The sequence below is a fragment of the Meles meles genome, chromosome 10 (genome assembly GCF_922984935.1).
Source record: "Meles meles chromosome 10, mMelMel3.1 paternal haplotype, whole genome shotgun sequence".
NCBI lineage: Eukaryota > Metazoa > Chordata > Mammalia > Carnivora > Mustelidae > Meles > Meles meles.
In genome coordinates, this window is record NC_060075.1 from 17,791,035 (window position 1) to 17,818,016 (window position 26,982).

A 26,982-nucleotide genomic window follows, 5' to 3' on the forward strand; every position below is an offset into this window, starting at 1 on the left:
CCAGCCAGCACTCACACGCTCTCACCACAGCACAACTGGCCAGATGTAACCACGAATGTTACTGCTTGTGCGCTATCCATTGGATGAAGCCACATTATGTGACTCCTTAAAAAGACCTACTGAGGGGCGCCTGGGTGGCTCAGTGGATTAGGCCGCTGCCTTCGGCTCAGGTCATGATCTCAGGGTCCTGGGATCGAGCCCCGCATCGGGCTCTCTGCTCTGCAGGGAGACTGCTTCCTCCTCTCTCTCTGCCTGCCTCTCTGCCTACTTGTGGTCTCTCTCTCTGTCAAATAAATAAATAAAAAAAATCTTTAAAAAAAAAGAAAAAAAAAAAAAGACCTACTGAGCCCAAATAAAATACTGGTGTTATGTACACGATAGCTGCTTTGATCAAGTCAGCATCTACAGCAGGCATTTTGCTATAAAATGTTCAGAGAGTTAGGGTGTTCTCATATTGTTACGGCTGCCAAATTTTCAACTGTCTGACCCACTGTGGAACTTAGACACCAAGCCTCTAGTGACATTAAGACAAAGGTACAAATAATAAGATTCTGGGAGAATAAATTTTAAAAAAGAGAAAGAAGAGGTGACTTAGAACTCCTGGCCACTGTTCAGCATTTGAGAACCTCACTCAGTCCTAGAGTGAAAGGAGCATTAACTCCCCTGGGTGGCTGTGGCCACATTCTCCAAGGAGCTAGTGCCCTTGGTTTAGAAATGGCATTTATTTCAGTCGGCTCTACTGACTGTTCTCAAGAGCAACATTCGTCCTGCCCAAAGCCAGACTGCAGGGTAGCCAAGCCTGCTCATTCCCGTAACAGGAAATGTCAGAGATGACTAACAACTCCTTGTCATCTAAAACCACTCCACTGGTGGACAAAAACTAAGCGTTCTCTTTAGTATTGGTAGACTTATGTCTCTTGCAAATATATTCCAATTTTATTTTTATCTTCTAATATCACAACACTATGAGTGGAAAGCAGTAATGATCATCTTATACCAGCTAAATTTTATAGATGACGGAGAAACAAAGACATTAAGTATAGTTGCACCTTATTGTCAAGTCAATTATATATCAAACTTGCTTAATTGCCTTTGAAAATTGCCTTCGAAATTCCTGTAAAGTCACCCATGAAGTACACGGTACAATCTTTTATATTAGGATTTACATGGCAAAGACTCATGAACCATCTTTTAGTAAATAAAAGCTAGCTAGTTTTCCCTCAGAAATGTCAGAATCATTTTTTTTTTTTTTTTTTTTTTCAGTTGAATACCAAGTAATATCACTGGCCTCACACTAAGGGACCAAGTTTGAAAAAGTATATCTAGAGGTGCTTGGGTGGCTCAGTCAGTTAAGCAACTACCTTTGGCTCATGTCATGATCCCAGGATCCTGGGATCGAGCCCCAGGTCAGACTCCCTGCAGCAAGGAGTCTGCCTCTTCCTTGCCCTCTGCCCCTATCTCCTGCTCATGCTTACTCTGTCACATTCTCTAAAAATCTTAAAAAAAAAAATACATTTAAACAGAATAACTCTGTATAGCAAAATGTTCAAACCACTGGCACACAAAGGCCCGAGACGACCCAAGTACATAGATTACCCATCCTGCGGCTGCCATCACTAAATGAATTCAAAGCACAACTGCCCAGCTATTATCATGGTGACTCTTTCTTGTCCCAATGCTGGTACAACCATACATGCAGGAATGACACCACCACACTGCCCCTTTCATAAGGTCTTGCCACACGGGCATTGATCCAAGCACACAACTGAGGTTTTGCAATGTCCCACCCTGTTCACTTTCCATGAAGCCCTACTGTTCTGCCGTTGCCCAGCGCCTTGTAAAAAAAGTGGACTTGACTAATTATGATGCACGGAGATTTAGAAAAGGTATAGAGTAAACATGATAATCTAAGTGTCACAAACTCCCCTATTAAGACTGTGACACTTATGTTCCCTTTACCACCCGGTTACTGTCCACAAGGCCCTAACAGTCACTAGGGAAAAAAGGACTCATTCATGACTAAGGAATGGAAATGCTATGTGCAAAGTCCAAGATGGGAAGTTAAGAAAAGCTTCATTTGCTCCAGTAAGGTCTGTGGTGTTCCTTCCGGGGGAGCAACAGAAGAAGTAAAAAGGCAAGAGACCTCAGTGGAAAAACAAATACCAGCAGAGTATCTAGGGAGTGAACTGCTTAGTAGAAATGAAAACATTATACACGTGTACATATGCTCTACAAACCTGTATGCAAGACAACTAGAAAAAATACACATCGTAATTTTTACAGTCCTGCAAATGAAAATTGAGTAAATGGGTTAGAAAAAAAAGGAATTGTTCCTCTAAATCAGGTCACTGCTTAAGTGCATAAAACACCAAATCAAAAGAAATGTCTAAAGGCATCAACTGGTAACTTCAAGCCCTGAAATATAGCCCCTTTTGATGATTTTAAATACAGTTGTTTGGGTTTTTCTCTCCCTTTCTTTGGGAGGATGAAAAGTTTAAGGATAAACTTTTCAAGTTCACTGTGTTTATAAAGTTCCCAACATCAATCCTAAAGTCTTACTTTGTACATGTCGGTAACCTTCCTTTTATGATCAGGTATGGCCAAAAGTTTTCTTAAATCACATCAGCAGGAGTTTTCAAATAATTTTAAAAGGAGAAGAAGAGTATGTCTTGAGGTGATTCTTCCCATCCCTCTGATGGTTTGTGAGCCAACAGTCCCTACAAAACCCCCAGGGAACACAACTCTTAGTGACACAGTCACAATCACTGCAACCCTCACCCATGTTACAAAGTTTCAACTACACCCTACAATGCATGATGGTTCTGAGCTCCGCCTCTATCTCAGTGAGGATAATCTCGCCTGAGAACTCTGAGCCCTTTTCCCTGCTGCAACCTAAAACCAGAAGTTTCCTTAAAGAGCGACCACTAAAGCAGCCTGTATTCACTGTGTCGTTCACATGAAGGCGAGAGCAAGAATGGAGCTGCTGGATGGCTCCACTGGTGGAAATGAGCCTAGTAGCCAGGGAAAGAGTCTGTCACTCTTGAGGAAGCCTTACATCCAAATGAGATTAGATATAATATAGAGACACCTCATTTCCTAACACCTAAGTTACCTTCATCCCCAAAAAAGCCACTCTGGAGACAAACAGGAGAAATCATGCTACCGTAACTGTGACAAGGAATCCCTGTTTGGAAGCACCTTTCTAAACTTGCAGCATTTTCAATACACTCAAAGGTGGTAAAACTTTATCCTTCAAGGCTGTCATTCATTCTGCTGACAACTTACTCATTCAAGATCAAATCTTGGGAGCCAGGAGGTATGACCAAGGTAGACACTCAAGATTTTCATCAGCAACCAAGAGAGTGACCACAGGATGACAAATTTTGCATGGTTCATAAACTGGTTCCAAAAGTGACTGGAGAAAAATATTCTGACCAAAAGCAGCATGTTTGGACCAATATCTATTATTTATTGGGCAATCTGCAGAGCACTGTGCAACACATCACATACATCATCTCAACTGTTTCTGATGTGAGCCACAGGAGGTAGATATTGCGTTCACATCTTAGAGAATACAACAGTGTCAGAAAAACAAGCGCCTTGCCCATGCTCTAACGTCTAGGGTGAAGCCAAACCGTAACATGCTGCTAATCTGGATCACACACCAGGACAAATTGCCAGGGATAAAACCTACACCCATGTATGAGAACCCTGTTTCCAAAGAGCAGCAAAACCCCTCTGTTTTAGAATCACACAGTGTTAATGTCATCGCTGTCTGAAATAAGGCATCTCTAAATTACTCTTCCAGTTTACTGGTATCTGCTAAAATGTCTTCAGAAATGGTATTATCAGTGAGCTGCCCGACAAGTCCCTAAAACAAAACACACTATCAAATGGGACTTTATCTACAGTTTGTGCAGATTACACTTTTTAGGGTTTAGCTTACAGCTATACCCTGCAGATATGTATAACTTTAGGTTAAAGGTTATCACTGTAACAGCAAAAGACAGGAAATCTAACATTCATCAGTAACAGATTAAATAAAAGTTATGGTATATCCATTCAATAGAATCTCATGTAGCCAAAAAAGGGAAAGAGGTTTCTTGGCCCTTACATACTGATATGGAATGATCTCCATTAAGGAAGAGGGAAAAAAGGGCAAGGGGTGAACTCAGTGCAATTTCTGATTTGTGTAAAAACCCCCTTACACACATGTATTTGTTTAGGCACATAATCCTTCTCAAAGTATACAGGAAACTACTGACAGTGCTTGCCTCCAGGAAGAACTAGGAGCTGAAGATCAGGAGTATGACAGGCCCTTTGCTCTGAATCACTTTTATATCCTGACCCATGGGAAAAGTGATGTATACAAACATTTAATTTTAAAAAATGGACTGGGGCGCCTGGGTGGCTCAGTGGATTAAGCCGCTGCCTTCGGCTCAGGTCATGATCTCAGGGTCCTGGGATCGAGTCCCACATCGGGCTCTCTGCTCAGCGGGGAGCCTGCTTCCCTCTCTCTCTCTGCCTGCCTCTTTGCCTACTTGTGATCTCTCTCTGTCAAATAAATAAATAAAATCTTTAAAAAAAATAAAAAAAAAAATAAAAAATGGACTAATTATATATTTGACAGATTACAATGGTGATTTTCTTTCTTTCTTTTATTCTTTTTAAAGCAATAGAAGTTTACTGAATATACTGCAAGGGAGCAATGGGCAGGACAGCATAGAAGACACTATCTACCAAGAGGTAGTGGTGAGGGGCTAGTTATAGGGCAAAGTAAGGGACTATGGAATTCTCCCTTTATGACAATCGTAGGGACCGTGACTGGTTTTAAGTAGCCCATTGGTCGGTTAGGGCCTATGGCTTAATGAGCCTGTTTGCATCAGTTCAGTGGTCACTGTGGGCCCTTTTGCCTTGCTCAGGTTTCTATTGCTCAAGCCCGTGGCCTAAAAGTGGCCTCTGTGTTCCACACTGACAGACTAACAATAACAAATCTTTGGCAGTTGGGTGAAGTATCTTATTCTTCGTGCAGAATGAGGGACTTAAGAGATGTCCCTAACTATGGGTCAACATACAATGGTGATTTCTGATCACAGGAAACAAACAAACAAAGAAATCCTCAAAGTTTCTTACGAGAATTGCTATAAAGATATACTGTAATAAACATTTTTAATGTGAAGAGGCATAAAATTTCCTTTACAACTTATCATTTATCTGTCATGTAACATCAAATGCACCTGTAATCCCCTAAGATAAGTAGGATTCTTTTGAGGGAAAAGAGCCAAATCAAAGACACAATTAAGGAAAACATGCATACGAGACTATGAATTCTACGGAGGATAAAGGCCATTATTTTACATATTTTTAAACTCCCTAGTTCCTGACAGGGTTCTCAGAGTATAGTTTCTTAGTTAATGAGTAATACGTTGATTTATTGATTAAATTAGTAATTATGTAGCTGCCTGACAACAACATAAAATAAGTGGAAAATTCAGGAGTGAATGGCTTCTGGGCTTTAATTTTAATGATTTTAAAACAACATAATTTAGTACCAAATGTTTAAACACCCATTATAATTGCTAAACTGTGAAATCAGCATTATTTATGTCTGATCAGCTATACAAAACTCATCAATTTTTCTTTAGAAAAGAGTAGAAATTCCAAAGAATAAAGGAGAGACTAGTAATTAAAGGTCACATTTACTAATCTAGCACCATAATTCCAGTCTTAGGCCGTCTCAAGTGGCTGGAAGGAGGAAGGGACGAGGTGAGGAAACTGGAAAAGGGTGGTTCTTAACTTGTGGCCCCATCCGTGCTCTCAGGCAATGCAGGATCTAACAGGAAAATTGTTGAGGCTGGAATTTAAAACAAAAACTTTTGGTTCAGATGGTAAGGAGGCCCTCAAGAACAGCAGAATCGGTATATCCAGAAGGCAGTGCTGAAGTCGGCCTCATGAGCTAGGGGGTTTCTTCTTGGCATCCAAGTCCTTTTTTATTTCTTCTAGTTTTTTAGCCAGGTTTGGTATCTTTAAAAAGAGAAAAGGTTATTGTAATTTTGCATCTACCTAATCAATAGTCTTCTACTTTTCTTCATCCAACAATAAAGGGTTGTTGTACAAGTCTTTATTTTCCTCCGAAAGTGACCTGCTAAATAGAATTTCTTGGCCTCCTAACTGCATAAGAAGGATCTCAGGAGTTGTAAAGTAATGTATGCTTCCTCCCTGGAAGACATATTCTGACTTCTACTTTTATATACTCACTCAGCACCTCAATCCAGTGCCAAGTAGAAGCCATACATATAAATAAAGGTGATATAAATTAATAAAGCTCCTTCCTAGAAAACCATATAACTCAAGTGAAGGTTGATAACGAATTTCTTTTGTCCCGTTAAAAGCTTCACAACAAACAAATCTAAAGTTATTAGCATTTTTCCCTTCCTTCCCTCTTCCCAGCTCTTCCTTCCTTTCCCTCTCTTTACAAACCTTTCCAGAATCCCCATTCATGGTCAGTTTTGTCACCTGGTTTTCAACTTCCTGTCTATAAAATGAAGCTAATATAACTCCCCACTTCACAAAACTCTGACCTCCTTAACTGAGCTGCATTATAAAGATCCGCCACTAAAATTCTCAGTCATTATTACCATGTAGCGGGAGCTAAGAAGATTATCCAATTAGTCTTTAAATTCCCATTTATCACATAATTCTCCATAGAACTGTAAGAAGACTCTAACTTAGTAATTAATTGCTCTGGGCTAACAAACAAAGCTCAGGATCACAAGAACATCTTAAACTGATAGAATTTTGCCCTCTTGTGGTGATACGAAGGACAGATGCTTCTGTGAGGTGTATTTTTGTAACAACGGAAAATCTTTCTACAAAGTTCAGGACATCTTCCTCAGATCTATGGACTTCATTTACAATGGAGGGCATATCTGACTCTAATAAAGACAAGTCAATACGAATTTGTGACATGGAATCGGGGAGGACACGGATACGGTCACTTACGTCATAGTTCTGAGCCAGATACATTCCAACCACGTTGCCAAGAGTAAATCCAAGCTGAAAGAATAGAACAGGAAGAGTTATACTGGATCCGAAGTTCTGTGCCATCTGATACCAAGCCAAACTAGACAGACAGTAGTCTAAGGAGCTCAGGACAGTTCAAAACCCGTTTCCAGGGGCACCTGGGTGGCTCAGTAGTTAAGCGTCTGCCTTCAGCTCAAGTCACGCTCCCAGGGTCAAGGATCAAGCCCTGCATCCCTGCTCAGCAGGAAGCCTGCTTCTCCCTCTCCCACTGCCCCTGCTTGTGTTCCCTCTCTCACTGCATCTCTGTCAAATAAATGGATAAAATCTTTAAAAAAAAAAAAAAAAAAGACCCCAGTTTCCAGTCTAGGGCTAGACAGTATGAGATTCAGTTTTCTTTGTAAAATAAATATAGGAATACTCTCCCAAAAGGTTAAAGAGCATACAAAAGTGAGAATAAATGGCAGCACTAAACAAATCTACCCTAGATTCTCCCTGCCTCCTCACAACTTCCATAAATACGTAATTGTCAGCTCTAGAAACCCAAGCCACACTGATGATTTTGTTGTTAAAAGTAATTTGTTTTCTCTTTCTTTTTTGGTTATAAGTATTGTTACTTACTACATCAAATAAAAAATATCTGATTAAAAAAATACTCATCTAAACTCATTGTCCATTATCTTGGACAATGGAGAGATTTTCACAGTTACTATCTTCATAGCTGAGACCCAGGGTAATGAAGTGACTTTTTCAGGGTCATTCATAACAAAGGAACACAGACCTAAATTAGACTCACACTCAAAAATGAAAATGAAAATGTATCGTGACACAAAAGCATGGGAAACTGACATACAACTGAGGCAGCATATGGCTTAGCACTCTGCCGTGGGTGGAACCTGATGGGCAGAACACTTAAGACCTGTGGGGGACAGAGATTCCCTAACCAGCTCTTAACTCAGTGAGGAGAGACAGGCATGATTTTTAGAGAACTATAAATGCTTACGCCATTGGGTAACTATATTCCTGAACTTTTAAAAACTGTTTCATGAAAATTTAAAGCACTCAATTTACCACAAATGAACCAACGCTCATTAAACTTTGAGTTCTAATGATCCATACCTCCCTGGAGTTTTTTCCTCCAATAATTAAGAATCTCCAACAGGATGCCTAATTTCTAATTTCATAAATTCAAACTGGCATCTTTTTTTAAAATCATTTTCTCTAATCAGCATTTCTCCTATTCAATAAATAGCACAGCTTAACAGAAAAACGTGACACTTAACACTGTCAGTTCTACATAATGTGGTCGAACCTTCTCTTCAAGTCAGAGATACATATAGAGAAACATATAGGGAAAGCCTTCCTGAGCTTTAAACACCAAAAGTACAATTTGGTTGTTAGTTGATGTTAGGAAAATAAAAACAGCTATCCATTCTCTAATCAGAGTCCATTTTCTAATAATTTGATTAATTAGGCAAATTCTGTTAAATAATAGTTTCACCAAGGTGGCATCAAGAAGCAAAATGATTTTTTTTACTCCTGTGGGTTGAAACCAGGTAGACAGTTTTCCAAAGCATTAAATTTACTTGTAAGACCTTGGGCTGGGGGGGGGGGGGGCGGGGGAGGGTAGTCAACTGAGAATTTTAGTTCTAACACCAAGCAGAAAAAACAGAAAGGGGTAAATTTTCAAGAAAAATAGAGTTCTGGTTCTACTATTCACTATCTAGCTGGGTAGCTGTAGCTGATTTGAGTTTCCTGTTCTATAAAACATTATACAGTGTTCCTGGGGCACCTGGGTGGCTCAGTGGGTTAAGCCTCTGCCTTCCGCTCAGGTCATGATCTCAGGGTCCTGGGATCAAGCCCCACATTGGGCTCTCTGCTTGGCGGGGAGTCTGCTTCCCTCCCCCCACCCCCACCCCCGCCTGCCTCTCTGCCTACTTGTGATCTCTCTGTCATAAATAAGTAAAATCTTTAAAAACAAACAAACAACAACAAAAGAAAACAATGTTCCTTCCAGCTCCAACATTCTAGGATTCCTGGTTCTTAACTATGTGTGTCTCAACATAAAAATATGGCATATCTAATGTGGCTTCACTTTGGCAATTTCACCAGCACATGAAAAAATAGCAGTTATTTTAAAACACAAACAGAACAAAAACTACAGGCCTCTAGACAAGTGGTGTCCAATTCCAGTTTCAGAACACTGCCAGATCTACCACTGGGATATTGTAAAATTAAATATACAACATAAGAGACATGTCACATATTAAGTGAAATGTTGAGGAAAATGCATGAAGCCAGAAAACCATTTATATGTTATCCATGGGATGCTCACTAGGCAAGTTTACACAGAGAAAACATCTTATTCTAATAAAAAACATAAAACATAAATCTGAGGAATGGTGACTCATTAGTTTGACAAGTTAGACTGAAGCCAGATTACAGAAGGCCTTGAATGAGTCTGCAACCTCCCTGCAGGCCCAGATTGCTTAACTTCTTCCAGGCCAAGACCTGGACGCCTCATCAGGCGTCCATCCAGACAGCTGTATGCCTCCATGGTGCCCCTTCCATCTCACTGACCCCCCCACAGTAGGCCCTGCAGGGAAGGCAGTGTAGAGAAAAGGGAATGACTTCCCCAGCAGTCACTGACTAAATAAATGACTATCACATTCCTTCTGCAATTATTTTGAGACTTTAGGAATATGTGGCTACTTCTCATACGCATACTGCGGACAATAAATGGTTAAGACATCACAAATGTGGGGACACAGGAGTTGACCTGAGCAAAGTGGTTGAAAACAAATGGGTCGGGGGAAGAGGCTGCAGCTAAGAGACACAGGAGGCAAGTCTAGACTGGGTCAGGGCAGCGCACGTAAGAGACAGAATTTTCCAGCTCTACATTTACACCATACAGGTACCGTCAGGTAGAATCGGTGAGGCTCTTCAATCCATTATCCACACTTCTGAAAGGCAAAACTCTATTCAAACTGTTTCATTGTAATTCAACTGGCAGCAAAATCACACCTGACCTGAACTGATATGATACTATTTATAGTCTATCACATTTCAGTGTGAATATTCACTTTTTGCTACAGAAAAAGCAATCTTTAAACAAAGGATCCTGCCCTACATCGCACTGTGGAATATGTGTAACAGTAAATATTTTAATTATGTCATTAAAGAGTGCTATCCCAGAGTGCTACTGGTTAAATAATAAGGTATATGCAGCTTAAACCTTTATAAAATATTTTTTAAAATCTCTCAAATACATCTGGCCCCCAAAGGTTTTGATTAGAAGATTGACGACCCTTATATACTAAAAATAAATTCATATTCAGCCCTGTGAAGGGATTCTAAAACAGTCCCTACACATTTCAGTGTACAGGACTGTATAGGAAAAAAAGCTATAGATACATAAAATAGTTCTATGAGGCAGCAGCCAGTACAGGGCCCTGAATGTAGCAGATGCAGGAAGAACCAGAAATGGGTCATGCATTAAGTGGTCACATGAATGATATAGAAGTGATTCTTCTAAGAAACCATATCTGAAAGAGATCAATGTACCTAAATTTATTAAAGCCTCTAATTATGCCGAGTAAGTATAAAAATTTAAACTGAGAAGGGAACTGAATGTGGAGAATCAAGGCATAAAGTATGAATGAGGAGGTGATGACTAAAAGAAATAGGACTGAGGGGCACCTGGGTGGCTCAGTGGGTTAAGCCGCTGCCTTCGACTCAGGTCATGATCTCAGGGTCCTGGGATCGAGTCCCGCATCGGGCTCTCTGCTCAGCGGAGAGCCTGCTTCCCTTCCTCTCTCTCTGCCTGCCTCTCTGTGATTTCTCTCTGTCAAATAAATAAAATCTTTAAAAAAAAAAAAAAAAAGAAATAGGACTGATTAGGAGAGGACTTGAATTTAGAAATGGAGAGAAACAAGTATGGAGCCCTGGGTAGGGCTGGCTCAGGGACCTCAAAACAGGCAAAGTAGTTTAGTTCCCATGTAACCCTGATATCAAGCCAATGGCTACTCTTTACCAGCAACAACATGATGAAAGCGCTGCTTTGGAAGTATTCACCTAGCAACTGTACTCAAAAAAGGCTGAACAGTTAATAAGTACAGACCAGGAAGGCCCAGATTAGTGTGGCAGCATAGGGGACAGTGAGCAAACATCACTAAATTGCTTTTCTTCTTAAGTCAATGATGATCCCCAAAACAGGCTCTTAACTATAGAGAACTGATGGTTACCAGAAAGGAGATGGGTGGGGAAATGGATGAAATAGGTGAGCACTGAGTAATATACAGAATTGCTGAATCACTATATTGTTCACCTGAAACTAATATAACACTGTGTGTGAACTATACTGGAATAAAAATAAAAATAAATTTAAAAAATAAAATAACAATGAAAATAAAAATCAATGATGACCAATAATACAGAATGGAGAGTCCAGGAACCAACCTTTACATTTATGGTCAAGTGATTTTTTTTTTTTTTTAAAGATTTATTTGAGAGAGAGAGTGTAAGGGAAAAAAAGGGAAGGGCAAAGGGAGAGAGGATCCCAAGCAGACTCCAACCAAGCTCAGAGGTGGACATGGGGCTCAATCTCATCACCCGGAGCTCATGACTTGTGGGGTCAACAGGCCAACTGAACCACCCAGGTGCCCCTGGTCAAGTGATTTTTAACAAGGGTGCTGATACATTCAATGGAAAAAGAATAGTCTTTTCAAGAAACGATGCTAGGACAACTGGATATCCACAAGCCTAAGACTGAATATGGACCCCTATCTCACATCATAAACAAAAACTAACTCAAAATGGATCAAGACTTAAATGTAGAGGTGCCTGGGTGGCTCAGTGGGTTAAAGCCTCTGCCTTTGGATCAGGTCATGATCCCAGAGTCCTGGGATCAAGCTCCACATCGGGCTCTCCACTCAGCAGGGAGCCTGCTTATTCCTCTCTCTCTGCCTGCCTCTCTGCCTACTTGTGATCTCTGTCTGTCAAACAATAAAATCTTAAAAAAAGACCTAAATGTAAAAGCTAGAACTATAAATCTCTTGTAAGAGCACAAAGTAGTAAATCTCATGACTTTGCATTAGGCAACAGTTTCTTAAATATGACATCAAAAGCACAAGTGACCAAAAAAAAGAGACATACTGGACTTCATCAAAATTAAAAATATTTACGTTTCAAAGAATACCATCCAGAAAATGAAAAAACAACCCAATGGAATAGAATAAAATATTTGCAAATCATGTATTGATAAAGGACTTGTATCCAGAATATAAGAATCCTTATGACCTAACAATAAAAGGACAACCCAATTTAAAACTGAGCAAAGGATTTTTTTTTTTTTTTTTTTTTTTTTTAAAGATTTTATTTATTTATCTGAGAGAGAGAGCCAGAGGGATCACAGAATGGGAGGGAGACAGGGAAGCAGATTCACCACTGAGCAGAGAGCCGGATGCAGGGCTTGATCCCAGGACCCGGAGATCATGACCCAAGCCAAAGGCAGACAGACACTCAACTGACTAAACCACCCAGGCACCCCTGAGCAAAGGATCTGATAGACATTTCTTTTTCTTTTTAAGATTTTATTTTTATTTATTTGACAGAGAGAGAGAGAGAGAGCACAAACAAGGGAACCAGAGAGGGAGAAGCAGGCTCTCTGCTGATTAGGGAGCCTGAAGTGGGACTCAATCCTAGGACCCCAAGATCATGACCTCAGCTGAAGGCAGTTGCCCAACCAACTGAGCCACCCAGGCGCCCCACACAGTTCTCCAAATAAGATATACATGGCCCACGAGCACATGAAAAGATGCTCAATAGCACTAGTTATTAAGGAAATGCAAATCAAAACCACAATGAGGTGCCATATTACACCCACAAGGGATGACTTTAGTCAAAAAGTGTTGAAAAGGAAGTGGAGAAAATGGAAGTTTCATCCACTGCTGATGGGACTATAAAATCATAGAGACACTCTGGAAAATGGTCTGGCAATCTCTCAAAGTTAAGCGTACAGTAACCATATGATGCAGCAATTTTACTGTAGGGTGTATACTCAAGAGAATCGAAACATACATCCACACAAAAACATACATCCACACAAAAACTTGTACACATATGTTTACAAGATTATCCATAATAGCCAAAAGGTGCAAACAACCCAAATGCCTATAAGCTGGTGAATGGATTAATAAAATGTGGTATATCCATACAATGTAATATTATTCAGCCATGAAAGTACTAATTCGTGCTATAACACGGATGAACCTTGGCAACGCTCCTCTGAGTGAAAAGCAGTCAGAAGAGACCACATGTTATATGACTCCACTTAAAGGAAATATCCAGAATAGGTAAATCCATAAAGACACACAATAAATTAGTGGTTGTCCAAAACTGGGGAAAAGGAGAATGAAAAACGAATGCTAATGGATATGGGATTTCTTTGGGGGACAATGAAATATTGGATATAAAATTATAGTGGTGATGGCTGCATAACTCTGTGAATATGTAAGAAACCAGGGAATTCTACACTACAAATGGGTGAGTTGTATGACGAATATTGTATCTTAAAAATATTTTGGGGCGCCTGTTTGGCTCAGTCGGTTAAGCATCTGCCTTCAGCTTGGGTCCTGATTGCAGAGTCCTGGCATCAAGTCCCGCATCGGGCTCCCTGCTCCTCGAGGAGCCTGCTTCTCCCTCTGCCTCTCTCCAGGTCTCTCGTGAATAAATGAATAAAATATTTAAAAAATATTTTTTAAAAAACCATTAATATTTGGTAAAATATCAGTTATATGGGATAAAACTAGAAACCAAAGACAACTTCAGGGTTTCCAGATTGGACAAATATTTTAAAAGAATGGAAATGTTAGACTGAAAAAAAATGAGGACCACTGAGATAAACAGTTGGCTTTGTGTATGAAAACCACAAAAAATCAACTCTTTTTTAAGTAAGGACACATGAGCAAGTTAATCTCAACACTGTATCAACACAAAGAAGCACCAAGTCTTAAAAATAAGAAAGCTAACTCCAGAGCTATCTGATTCTTCTCATCATTTGCTGTTCAATCTCTTCCCCAATCTAAAAGTTACATCTGTCATTTAGTAAATAAAGCTACAATTTTTACCCAGGGATGGTTCCTGGCAATAACCCCAACTGAATACTACCTAACAATTCTGAAAGACTCATCAAATTACATTTTCAATGAGAACACACCCAAACCCAAGTTATGACACAGAATCTGAACCATCTCATATTTACTGACAAGGGCTTAAGAAATCTAAAAATAATCTCATTAAAAATAAAAAATAAAAGTAATCTCATTTTATTTAGCAAATATAGCTATAACTAGCATTCAAAAGGATACCTAAAAATGTTGTATGGTCTCAGGTGAGAAAAGCTACACACTGATAAGAAAACCAGAAGTATACATTATCTAACATTAATTAAAAAAATAAATTGATAATTTTATTTCTCCATTTAAATCTAGAGACCTACAGAAACTATCTGAAAACTGCTCCATTCCAAGGAGGCAAGAAAAAAATTCATCTTTAGTCTTTAAACGTTTCAGACTTGTTGCAGAGAAATAACCAATTGTGTTTAACATCTGCTTCAAGTAATAATAAAACCTATATTCTATATATTAAAACAAAAATCTGCTGAGGATATAACCTGTATCTCTTCTACTACCACCACAGAGATGTGCATTTTTAAAATGTAAGGCTGATTTTATATTCAATAATTTTCCTTAGATAGTGAAAGGAGGAGGCTGTTAATTCTTCAACTGAGCCAGTAAATTAAATAGGGACATTCATGAAAAAGATAGCTCTACCACTTTGGAAAGAGGTCAATCAGGTAAAACCAGTCTGTCTGTTCTCAAAGAAGCTGATTCAAATATTCAAGTATCTTATGAATATCTAAGAGTAATAATCAAGTAAAGAAGGAATATCTAATTAAATCAATGACACAGTATTAGCTAAGTGCCATGTGCTTAGGAAATCTAAGCACAAGCCATGTTGCTTCTTCCCCCGGAATTTATGATCTATTCTAGAAAGATAAGACTAAAACAAGTGGAGGTGCAGGGAACAAAACACAGCAGCACATCTTCAAATGATGGTCTGAATGGGCCACATAGTTCAAGGGCATCATGTTAGAAATTGAACATAATCTGTATGAACATATTAAAGGAGAAAAATCATTTGAGCATCAGAGGGGGAAATAGCATGATAAAATTCAATAGTCAATCACAACAAAAACTCTTATACTAGAAACAGAAGAGAGGTCGGGACGCCTGGGTGGCTCGGTATGTTAAGTGACTGCCTTTGGCTCAGGTCATAATTCCAGGGTCCTAGGATCGAGTCCTACATCGATCAGGCTCCTCGCTTAGCAGGAGTCTGCCGCTCCCCCTGCTTGTGTGCTCGATCTGTCTCTCTGTGAGACCAATAAATAAATAGAATCTTAAAGAAAAAAAATAAAAGAAAGAAAGAAATAGAAGAGAATTCCCTTAATGTTAGGAAATACCAGAAACACAAACATCATACAAAAACCTGAGAAGCATTTCCACTAAAAGCAGAAAAAACTAGGATATCCACTCTCCTATTGAAGTCCTAACTCGAGAAAGACAAGAATTGGAAAAGAACACAAAACTGTCATTTTTGCCTTCACCAGAGATATGACTGCCTTCACAATATTGCATTCATTGATTTACTTCCTTTTTAAAAGTTTTTTTAAAAGTCTTATTTATTTAATCTAGGGGCGCCTGGGTGGCTCAGTCGTTTAGCGACTGTCTTCAGCAACTGCCTTCGGCTCATGATCTCTGGTCCTGGGATCAAGCCCTGCATCGGGCTCTCTGCTTAGCAGGGAGCCTGCATCCCCCTCTCTCTCTGCCTGCTGCTCTGCCTACTTATGATCTCTCTCTCTGTGTCAAATAAATAAAATCTTAAAAAAAAAAAAAAAGTCTTATTTAATCTCTATACCCCATGTGGAACTCAAACTCATGACCCCCAAGATCAAGAGCCACACACTCCTCTAACTGAGCCAGCCAGGTGCCCAACTTTTTTTTTTTAATTAAAAAACTATTTTAACTAAGCTCTATGCCCAGTGTGAGGCTCAAATTCACAACCCAGAGATCAAGAGTTGCATGTTCTACCCACTGAGCCAGCCAGGCACCCTGTCAGTCATTCACTTCCAAGTCAATCTACAAACTATGAGAGCTAAAAGATAGGTAAGACTGCTAGATACAAAAATCAGTACACCAAACTTAGCATTTCTATACATTAGCAACAAATTTGAAAATGTAATTTTAAAAAGGATGCCACTCACGGGGCACCTGGGTGGCTCAGTGGGTTAAAGCCTCTGCCTTCGGCTCAGGTCATGATCCCAGGGTCCTGGGATCGAGCCCCACATCCGGCTCTCTGCTCAGCAGGGAGCCTACTTCCTCCTTTCTCTCTCTCTGCCTGCCTTTCTGCCTACTTGTGATCTCTATCTGCCACATAAATAAATAAAATCTTAAAAGAAAAAAAAAGGATGCCACTCACAACAACTAAAAAGTACCTGGAAATACTAAAAAAAAAAAAAAAAAAAAAAAAAAAACTATTACTGAGAAGACAGTAAAACATTGATGAAAGACATTTAAGACATAAATTAACAGGTAGGTGGATCATAAGTGATCCACGAGCTTTCTTTATGAAAAGAAAAGCTCCTGAGAAAACATGGGAGTTGAGAGTAGTTGGGCAAAAAAAATAGAGGACAGAGGGAAAACCAGATGGGAAGGTCTGAAGGCAGGAAGGTCCATCAGTGGTCCAGGTTAGTAAGATAGCCTAGTCAGTCTAAAATAGAGGAGATATGTTGAAGGGCAGTAGTAAGGGGAAATGGAGTCAGATGAGCAAATCTTGAAAATCATGGTTACTACCTGATGTGCAGGGACATAAAGACCACTGACAGTTTCTGAGCATGTGAATTAGACAGTTACTACTGGATGATTACTCTGGCAGCTGCAAGACTGAAGAGAACACCAAAGGCATCAAGGGAAACACAGAACTAGAGAAGACAGCCTTACTTTTCTATGGCTGATCAGACTGGAGTGGGAGTGCCATGTTTCAAAAAGAAAAGTGGGGGAGAACTGAAAAACTAGAATATTCAGGGAAAGAAGGCTAACCAGAATAAACCTGAAACCATAAGGAATGGATGGAAGAATCAGAAATGTTTCGTCTAAAGAAAAGACTAATGGGGGTCAGGGGGGTTGAGAGAGGTACCAAGATGCTCTTCAAATATGTAAAGGGTTGTTATGTGGATTAGAACTGCTCTTTAATACCAAGAACCGGTGAGGGAGACACTGACCAAAAATGATATAGATCATCTGAGGAACTAGAGCACCTATTTCAATGGGAGGTGATGAAACATAAACCGGACGCCCCCTTAGTAGTGGAAACTGACATGTCAGCATCTTAGCTGAACTACAGAACCTAAAACAACTCTTCCAACTCAAAACCCACATTCCTCCCCAGCTAGGCTGGTATAGTTAGTGCAACAGTGGAGTAAAAGACACCTACTCTACAAACCAGGCAGCAGGGACATAAAGATGGAACTCCCATAAGGTGAGTACAGAAGATCTGATGGCTTAAAACAATAGCTAACATTTACTGAGAGCTGTGTGCATGGTAGCATTCTCTTTTTCATGAATTAATTTCATAGCCTTATAAGCAGCCTTTTAAGCAGGTACTATTATTGCCCAGTTTATGTTGGGGAAACTGAGGCAGAGAGCAGATAAGCAACTTGCTCAAGAATACACAGGGAGGGGCACCTGGGTGGCTCAGTGGGTTAAAGCCTCTGCCTTCAGCTCAGGTCATGATCTCAGAGTCCTGGGATCGAGCCCCACATCGGGCTCTCTGCTCATCAGGGAGCCTGATTCCCTCTCTCTCTCTCTGCCTGCCTCTCTGCCTACTTGTGATCTCTGCCTGTCAAATAAATAAATAAATACCTTAAAAAAAAAAAATACACAGGGAAATATATGTGCTAGGCATAGCAGCTAAATGATATGGAGAATGACAGAGAGAAATAAATCAAGGATTATGTCAGTATTTCAAATTTGAGAAAGCCAGGGCTGGAGAACAGAGAAGTTAGGTGTGAGGCATGCATTGCAGGGTGGGGAACAGAGGAGGTAATGGGTCCAGAGGTGCTGGATCTGAGATAGAGGGGATGATGAGAGATGTTCAGCAGACAGTTGATGACAGCCAACTGGAACTCAGAGAAATGGAAAGCAAGGTAGTTTTGGAAGCAGCAAAGAGGAGAAGGTGGCAGCATGACAAGAAACACACTCCCTGAGGGTGGGTTTGAAGAAAAGAGTGAAGAGTCAAGGACTGAGCCCTGAGGAACACCTAGTAACCAAAAGAAGGGAAAAGCAGCCAGCACAAATGGGCGAGATTAGACAGGGCCCCTTGCCAGCTGCTGCACCAAGATACTGATCCCCCAGCCCTTGGAGGGGCCAGCACCCGAGTCAGTCACCTTCACGGGTTCTTCCATGAAGATAAATCCATACGTGTGTTGTAATGTTAAAGAATGTCAGAAAATAGGGGCGCCTGGGTGGCTCAGTGGGTTAAAGCCTCTGCCTTTGGCTCAGGTCATGATCTCAGGGTCTTGGGATCGAGCCCCACTTCGGGCTCTCTGCTCCTCGGAGAGCCTGCTTCCTCCTCTCTCTCTGCCTACTTGTGATCTGTCTGTCAAATAAATGAATAAAATCTAAAAAAAAAAAAGTCAGAAAATATGGAGACGGAGGATCCAAAAGCCAAGGGAGGCAGGATTAAGGAGGTCGTGATAAAGGGCACCAAGAGCTGCCACCTCAGAAGGTGACCAGCAACAGCTAACACCAGTAACAGTCCGACAGGCAGCGGACACTGAGCTCCCAGTGGTGCCTGTCCTGTCAGGATACCCTCAAAAGCTTCCGAAGTTTCCTTACAAAACCTGTAGCGAAACCTTAAAGAAGCCACTGTAGTAAAAGCGAAGGGCAGCAGGACCACGGGAACAGGTTTCTGGGACAGGGATGATGGGCGATTATTTTAATCCACGGAGGAATGAACAATGAAGGAGAAGATAAGCAGCCCATTCGGCTGCGGTAGTTTGGAATAGAGTTCCAGCAGTGACAAATATAGGAAGCAACCTGGACAGTTCCGAAACACAGGATGACTGTGGTTTAAGCTGTAATAATTTCATCACTTTCAAAACTTGTCCCATCACCATTGCCGACTTTCCTGAGGGCAAATGAACCCCCATTTTGAGAAGAAACCATATCAGAGTTCAGCTGATATCTTGTAAAAGAGAAACTGAATTTTACCTGAGTCCTTACTAAGTTCTCTAAAGTACCTTCAGGTAGTAACTCATTTTTACTCCTCACAACAAAACAATGAGGTAGGTTCCCATTTTCATTTGTGGAAACTGAAGCACAGTGAATTCAGTCAGGGGACCCCCCCCCCCCCGAGTTCCCACAGCTTGCCAACGATGGAGCTAGACTTGGAACCCAGATGTCTGACCTCTTAAGCACTAGGACAAGACGGCTGGCCACAGGTTGAAAGCTCGAGGACAACTCAGGAATCACCTGCTCCAACTCGTTGTTTTATAAATCAAATGGCTAAAAGCAAGAGAAAGACTTGCCCAAGTTCACAGAATTAGTGAATCGTTTGACAGAGGTGGAACCAAAATGAGAAGTCATACTATCCTGCTTCTTCCAACAGATGCAGTGAGGAGATGGGGGAACAAGAGGACAAGAGAACATTCCTGTTCAAGGGACTTCCGAACTAGGAATTTAATGAATGGCTGCAGCCTTTCGCCTTCAATGCTGAGGACTCTGAATTCTCCAATCAGGTACACGCATATTTACATATTTACACACAGCAAAAGCTTATGCCAAAACCAAGTAAATTCACTCCGCAAAAGCACTTACAAAGTAATTATCAGGGGCGCCTGGGTGGCTCAGACGGTTGTGCCGGCCTTCGGCTCAGGTCATGATCAGAGGGTCCTGGGAACCAGCCCCTCAAAGGGCTTCCTGCTCAGAGAGGAGTCTGCTTCTCCTTCTCCCCCTGCTTATGCTGTCTCTCTGCCACTCTCTATCAGATAAATAAAATCTTGAAAAAAAGATTTACAAAACAAATAATAATAAAGTAATTAATCAATGCCATCCCAGTCTGTCAACGGGCTACAGCTACACTAGGCTCAACGCCATCGTCTCACTGTCTTTAACCTGTTTCCTACAACTAAAAGGCAGTAATTATTTCTACTGGCTCCTAAGCTAACACCTAGTCAGGACACTGGAAAAACTTCCAGAGGCAAAGGAACAGCCCTGTCTTCCTCGGGCGATGTAAGTCAAGGATACCTCTTTCCCTCTGAGGATTTAAAAAAATCAATTACCACCTCAAAAAAGACAAGGAGGGCACTTTAAAAAAAATTCTCTTCGATTAAGAATGTAACACTCGGGAAAGCGTCTCCTCCCCAGAGCAAGTAATGTGGAAGATAACCTGGAGGGTAACTTGGGACGTTCGCGCGCCTCCTAATCGAACGAGAGGGAGGAAGCATCCAGTTCGGAAGGCTCAAACGCTGGCAAGGCGGCCTCTGGCCTGGCGAGGTTCGGCCAGCCCTCCCGAAACAAAACCGACACAACAGCCATGCGACAGAGTTTATTTACTCACAGTAACACTTTCCCCCCAAAAAGTGAGCCCCCTGGAGGAGTTCCAGGGTCTGATTCACGCCAGCCATCAGCCACCCTCAAAGTCTGGAAGCTAGAAAAGGGAGCCTCCAACTCTGACCTTGGGCTTCCGCGTCGTGAGGCGGCTTACTAACTTAGAGTTCACTGCCGGCCTCCCACGTTTCCACAAAACCTTCCACGGGGCTCCAAGGCCGGGATGGGGTGTGCGGGCAGGAGGCATGGGAGAGGGGCCTGCAAGTCATCTGCGTCCCCCACAGCTTTAACGCGGGCGTCCCACAGTGCCCGCCGGGACGGCACAGCAGTGGCTGTGAAAATGCCCGCTGACACCTCCACGTCTGAGGGACTCGGACTGGCAAAGGGGTTTGGGCCCCGCACACACAAAACCTCGCGGCCCACCCCGACAGGCGACGAGCGGGCGCCGTGCGGACCCGGACGCACGCCCAGACCCCCCGAAACCCGGACCCAAGCCGGCCGGGCCCCGGACCATCTCCTACCACTCCCCCCGACCCCGCCACTCCAGGGCAGCTGCACTCACCAGGAACTGCAGCATGGCGTCGGCGAGGAGAGGCGCGAAGGGCGGCTGCAGCTCGGTGAGCCGGTCGGAGCCTGCCTCTCCCAGAGCGAGGGGGCGGAACCCGCCGTGGGCTTCCGGGTCACGCCCGACCCCGCCCGCGCCTTCCGCCAAGCCTCGCCTCGCCTCGCCTCGCCTCACCCAAAGCCGCTCGCGGCGCCCGGGCGCCCCCTGGCGGAGCGCCCCGGAATTACCTCCTGGGCTGGCCGACTAGCGGAGAAGGCCCAAGGGGCGGGGAGAAAACTGAAGTCCCAGGCAGGCCTGGACGGACAGGTTTGATGGTTCAGATTCCAGGACGTGCCAGTCCCCAAGTCCCGCTACTGTAAACCTGGGTCGGGTCCGGGATCTAGATTACTCCCAGCACCCCAACGATTCTCCTGCATAGCTAGGAGTTTAGGACTCCCTCACCTAGGACTGCAGAGGTGGCGGATCCCATTCCTAGGTGCAAAGCAGAATCCTCCGTGGCACTTTTGCAACATAATCTACCCAGACCCCACGCAGAGTCTGTGGGAGGGGAGAGCTGTGGGTTTCTAAAGTGCCACGGGTGTATCATGGAACCTGCAGTGAGCACTTTCGATAGAGGTTAGGGGCTTAAGTGGTTAAGCTAGACGGCTTTGGAAACTGGCACAGCCCTGTCCAATTCATTCCTGGCTGCTTAACCTCTCTCAGGCTCGCTTTCCTTCTCTGCGGATGGGGCTGATTCCAGCTCCCAGATGAACTGCTGTGTGAATCAAATGAGACAACGTGAGGAACCGAAAAATGCTTATCATGTGTCTGGGGTGGACAGTGAGCTCTAGAAGACCTTTCCTCATCCTGTCTCCACACAGAGCTACCCCATTGTACTATGGGCCACCTCCCACTCCTGGTCTTCAAATCCTTCAACGACCTCCATTAACACACACACTTCCAAAGCAAGACCACATTTTCTTTGTTCTCAGCCTTCTGAGTTCACCCTTATCTGTTATATTAAGTGGAACTCTGGTCCCAAACTAACAACCAAATCATATTAGTGTAAACTATATGGGAGTATGTTACGGAGATACAAAGGATAACAATGGGAAATGGGAAAGGTATCCGGAACTAAACAGCATTTTCTCTCCATCTCTGCTTTTCTCCATACATCTGCTTCATTGTTCTCTCATTTTGCCTTTTGTTTTTTCTGCCTTCCAGAATATGACCACTGTCCACTCACTGGAGTTTACTCATTAGATGATCCAATGATGGAAACACTGGATCACTTTCCCTACCATGTTCAATACCCAGGAAAGGAATGCTGACTGAGCAAGTTAGTGTCAAGCGCTCTCTCGTCAATTACAACCAGGGGAGAGGGCTCTCTTGGAACTAAAGTGACTGCCTAGGAGGAGGAGATGCTGGTAGATGGTCGTAACACACTTCACTTTCTGACATTTCTAGATTAAAATGAGACTCAGTCAAATCTAGACCGCTGCTGCTCAAACTTTAATGTGCATTCAAATCACCTGGAAATCTTGAGTGGGGGCCTGACATCACGCATTGCTACCTAGCTCCCACGTGATGCTACTACCGGTGGCCACTGAAACATTTTGACTTGCAAGACAGCATACTGCAAGCTACACGAAGATGAGAATTTCATTCCATTCGTGACTCTATCCTCAGTGCCAGCAAGTGCTTGGTACAGCCTCTGAACACAGGATTTATTGAGCTTCCTTGCACAAAACCTTAGCCCCTTCTCACAGATGAATCTTGAAAGGGAAGACTTTTCCTCTAAGGTCTTTTCAAAGGTTCTCTCTTATACCCCCAAATAACCACAAGGAGAGGGGGGGAAAGGGAAGAATTCTTTTTGCTACTTTGAGATTAGTACTTAAATGTCCTCTGATGAAAACACTTCCAAGATCATGTGTTCCCTTTATGCCTTCACGATGCCTTCATCTACTGACTTCCCAGGTCGTCCCCTCATTCACCAAAGGCTTTGGCATCTAACAGCCTTCTTTTCAGGCTTGCCAAGCTATCACAATCATGGGTGACTTCCAAGGCCACATACACTTGTATTTTCCAGAATCCTTACCCGCAGGGACCTTCAACCTCACACCACTTGAGCAATCCACCACCATGTTCATAACCCACACTTGGTCACCTACTCGACCTGCTCCACCTTTGAAGTATTATATTCTCAAATCTTATTCCCTATTTTATCATTTTTTTAAAAGATTTTATTTATTTGACAGAGATCGCAAGTAGGCAGAGAGGCAGGCAGAGAAAGAGTGGGGGAAGCAGGCTCCCCGCCGAGCAGAGAGCCCGACGCAGGGCTCTATCCCAGGACCCTGAGATCATGACTTGAGCTGAAGGCAGAGGCTTAACCCACTGAACCACCCAGGCACCCCACCAATTTTTTGACCTTAGCCAAATCTCCAGTCTCTCAGCTGTTCCATATTCTTATAAGCTGTGAGCTCCTCTCTGGCTTCATTCCCTTTCTAGCTGGTTTAAATCCCAAGAGATCTGAACTTCAATCAATGCAAACAACCAAGATGCCCTCCAGTAGGTAAGCAGATTAAAAAACTTGGTACAGGGAGCCTAGGTGGCTCAGTTGGTTGGGCAACTGCCTTTGGCTCGGGTCAAGATTCCAGAGTCCTGGGATGGAGCCCCACATCAGGTCCCCAGCTCCATGGGAAGTCTGCTTCTCCCTCTGACCTTCACCCCTCTCATGCTCTCAGTCTCTCAAATACATAAATAAAATCTTTAAAAAAAAAACAAACTGTGGTACATCCTGACAACAGACTACGAATCAGTGCTTAATTTAAAAAAAGAAAGAAAAAACGTTATCAAGCCACGAAAAGATTGGAGGAAGCTTAAAAGCATATCACTGAGTGAAAGACGTTAATCTGAAAAGCCCACGTACTGTATGATTCCAAGTCCATGAAATTCTGGAAAAGGCAAATCTATGGAAACAATAAAAAGATAATTGGTTACAAGGGTAGTGGGTGAGCATGAATGGAGAAATGAACAGGCAGAGTGCAGAAGGTAAGATTTTTAGGGCAGTGACAATACTCTGTATATTACAGTGATGGATGTATGTCATAGATTTGTCCAAACCCAAAGAATACACACCAAGAGTGAACCCTAGGGCTTCGGGCGATTATATGAGGTGTCAATGTAGGATCATCTCTGATACCACACCATTCTGGTGAGTGGTATTGATAATGGGGGCGGGAGGCTATGGGTGTGTGGGAGCAACAGGTATATGAGAAATCTCTGAATCTTCCTCTCAATTTTGTTGTATGATTAAAACTGCTCTAAAAATATTAAAACTGCTCTAAAAATATTAAGTCACTGGGGGAAATGAGAGTTGGAACTGTCATTAACGGTATGAACAAACAGGATCTCTCACCCCACAGATGAGAGTAAGTTGGAGGAATCACTGAGAAAAATATTGCAATGCCCGGTGAAACTTAAAATTCTTAATCTCCATCTCAGGGTTTCCACTTCTAGTTATGTAAGCCAGAGAGGCCTCCTTATAGGTCACACGTCTCATCCAACAAGATAGGTGTGATAATCATTGCAGCACTGTTTCTAACAGTGGAAATTTAAATGTATGTCAGCCCACCAACAATAGAATGCATAAATTAGGGTATTTGTAAAATACAGTAACTACCATTCAGTATTTATAATAAATGAGTATGAGGAATTGTTAAAAACACAATGTTAAATCAAAAAAAGCAAACTGCACATTGTTCCATAGTATGAAACACACCTATAAAGATTAACAACCTGTAAAACAAGGGATAGGTTCAATGATTGATGGGGATTAAGGAGTGCACGTGATGAGCGTCGTGTGACATATGGAAGGGCTCAATCACTACATTGTACCCCTGAAACTAATATAACATGCTTTGTCAACAGGAATTGAAAACTTAAAAAACAAAACACCCTGTAAAACAATCCTTTTTAATGCCTATGAATACACACATATGTAGTGGAGGCATAAAACATGAACGGCAGATTCAACAATGAATTCTTGACAAAGGTTATCTCTGGGAGGGAAGTAGGGGGAATGGGATCAGGGAGTTCACAGCAGTCCCAACTGTACCTACCATGGCAGAGTTCCTTAAAAAAAATAATTCTGGAGCAAAGACATTTAATTTAAAGATTTGATCAAATTAAGTATATGAGATGAAGCATCTGCATGTTTATTATATTGAGTATAGGTATGCTTGAAGCCATACACAATTTTAAAAATTTGAATCAATGACAAAAGCAATTGCTGAAAAGGTTTTTGGAAACATAAATTCACATTCTTGAAGCATCAACCCACAGACTATTCATTGCGATGGACAGGTGTGTCAAGCACTACCTTAATTAAGTGAGCAAGCTTAAAATAATGAGACAAACTGATATACCTCCTGAAAGGATATGCTAAAGGCACATCACCTATAGAATTGCAGTATTCTTGCCAAAAATGTTTCACCTGAATTAAAAAAGAAAACAAACTGTGGGAACCTTTTCCAAAATAGCTTCAGTGTCAGGTTAAACACATTCTCCCCTGAAAAGGGAGGGGAACCACTTCTGAATCAAGGGAACATGAGAGAACTGAATGTAATGTGTGATTCTTGATTTAATTCTGGGTAAAGAAAAAAAAAAAGTTCTAAAAGTACATTTTGGGGGGCAACTGAAATTTGAATACAAACTCAGTATTAGAAAATTTTGTATTGCATTTCATTAGCAAATGTCTTAAGTGTGATAATGTTATTATGATTTGGAAGCATATTGCTGAAGTATTATGGATAAAGTGTCACAATGTCAATATCCTACTTTCAAACAGTTAAGGGAAAAAAACAGTATATATATATATATATATATATATATATACACACATATAAAAAAGAAGAAGCAAATGTGCAAATGTTAACAGTTGGTGAAGCTAGGTTAAAGCTGTATATAGGTTTACTGTACTTTTCTTTCAACTCTTGTGAAGAGTCAACAAGTTTTCAAAATAACCTAGGAAAATAGACAAATATTTAGAAAAGATTCAATTGTGTATAAACAGCTTTTATAGCTCAAATAAAGTGCGGACATATCTTTATGCAACACTATTTTATGAAAACTATAATAATAAAAGTACTCACCTCTTTTGTCTAATCCCACCAAACAGATTAACTCAGTAAAAACAATGTTTTAAAACCTTAAGCTTATTTAGTAGTTTTTAGGACTAGACGAACCTTCCCTTTAAATGCTATACCTTTTTAAAATGAAAATTCTGCAATGTTTTGATCCCCTTTGCTTTGCTGCAGAGCACAAGCCACATACCCAAAAGCCCCTCTCCACACCCCAGGTAACCATGCTGGGCCGGGCAGTGTGTCCTCTGTGGCCCCCTATGTTAGCTTCTCCCTCCGGCTTTATTATACAAAGCTGTGATCCTTCCTGCCCTCCCTCCGCATACATTCCCCAGTGTCCAACTTCTGATCCAGTCTGCTGGAGTTTTGGAAGAAATGACAGGAAAACAAGAAAACAAGGTTTAGTAAATCTAAAAATCATTTTCAATTCAGCTTCACACTCACAAGGTTTCCAAAACGCTTTGATTCTGTGCCCCAGGCTCTCTTCTGATTCTTCCTGGGCTCCTGCCTGTGTTCAGATGGTACAGTAGCCAGAGGCCTGACCGGGGGCAGCTACAGTCGCTACTCCATGGTGGACCCACTTACACATTCACACTCCCCTAAGACTTCT

General features: G+C 41.8%; 1 protein-coding gene across 1 annotated transcript; it reads right to left on the reverse strand.

Annotated features, from left to right (window-relative positions):
* Positions 1-5,490: 5,490 nt before the first annotated feature.
* On the reverse strand, positions 5,491-26,598 carry STMP1 (short transmembrane mitochondrial protein 1). Its single transcript, XM_046020245.1, has 4 exons — positions 26,566-26,598; positions 21,250-21,495; positions 7,003-7,056; positions 5,491-6,024 (listed from the first exon to the last, which is right to left on the reverse strand). The coding sequence occupies exons 1-4, from the start codon at positions 26,596-26,598 to the stop codon at positions 5,950-5,952; spliced, it is 408 nt and encodes a 135-aa protein (XP_045876201.1). The 3' UTR covers positions 5,491-5,949.
* Between the last annotated feature and the right edge of the window lie 384 nt (positions 26,599-26,982).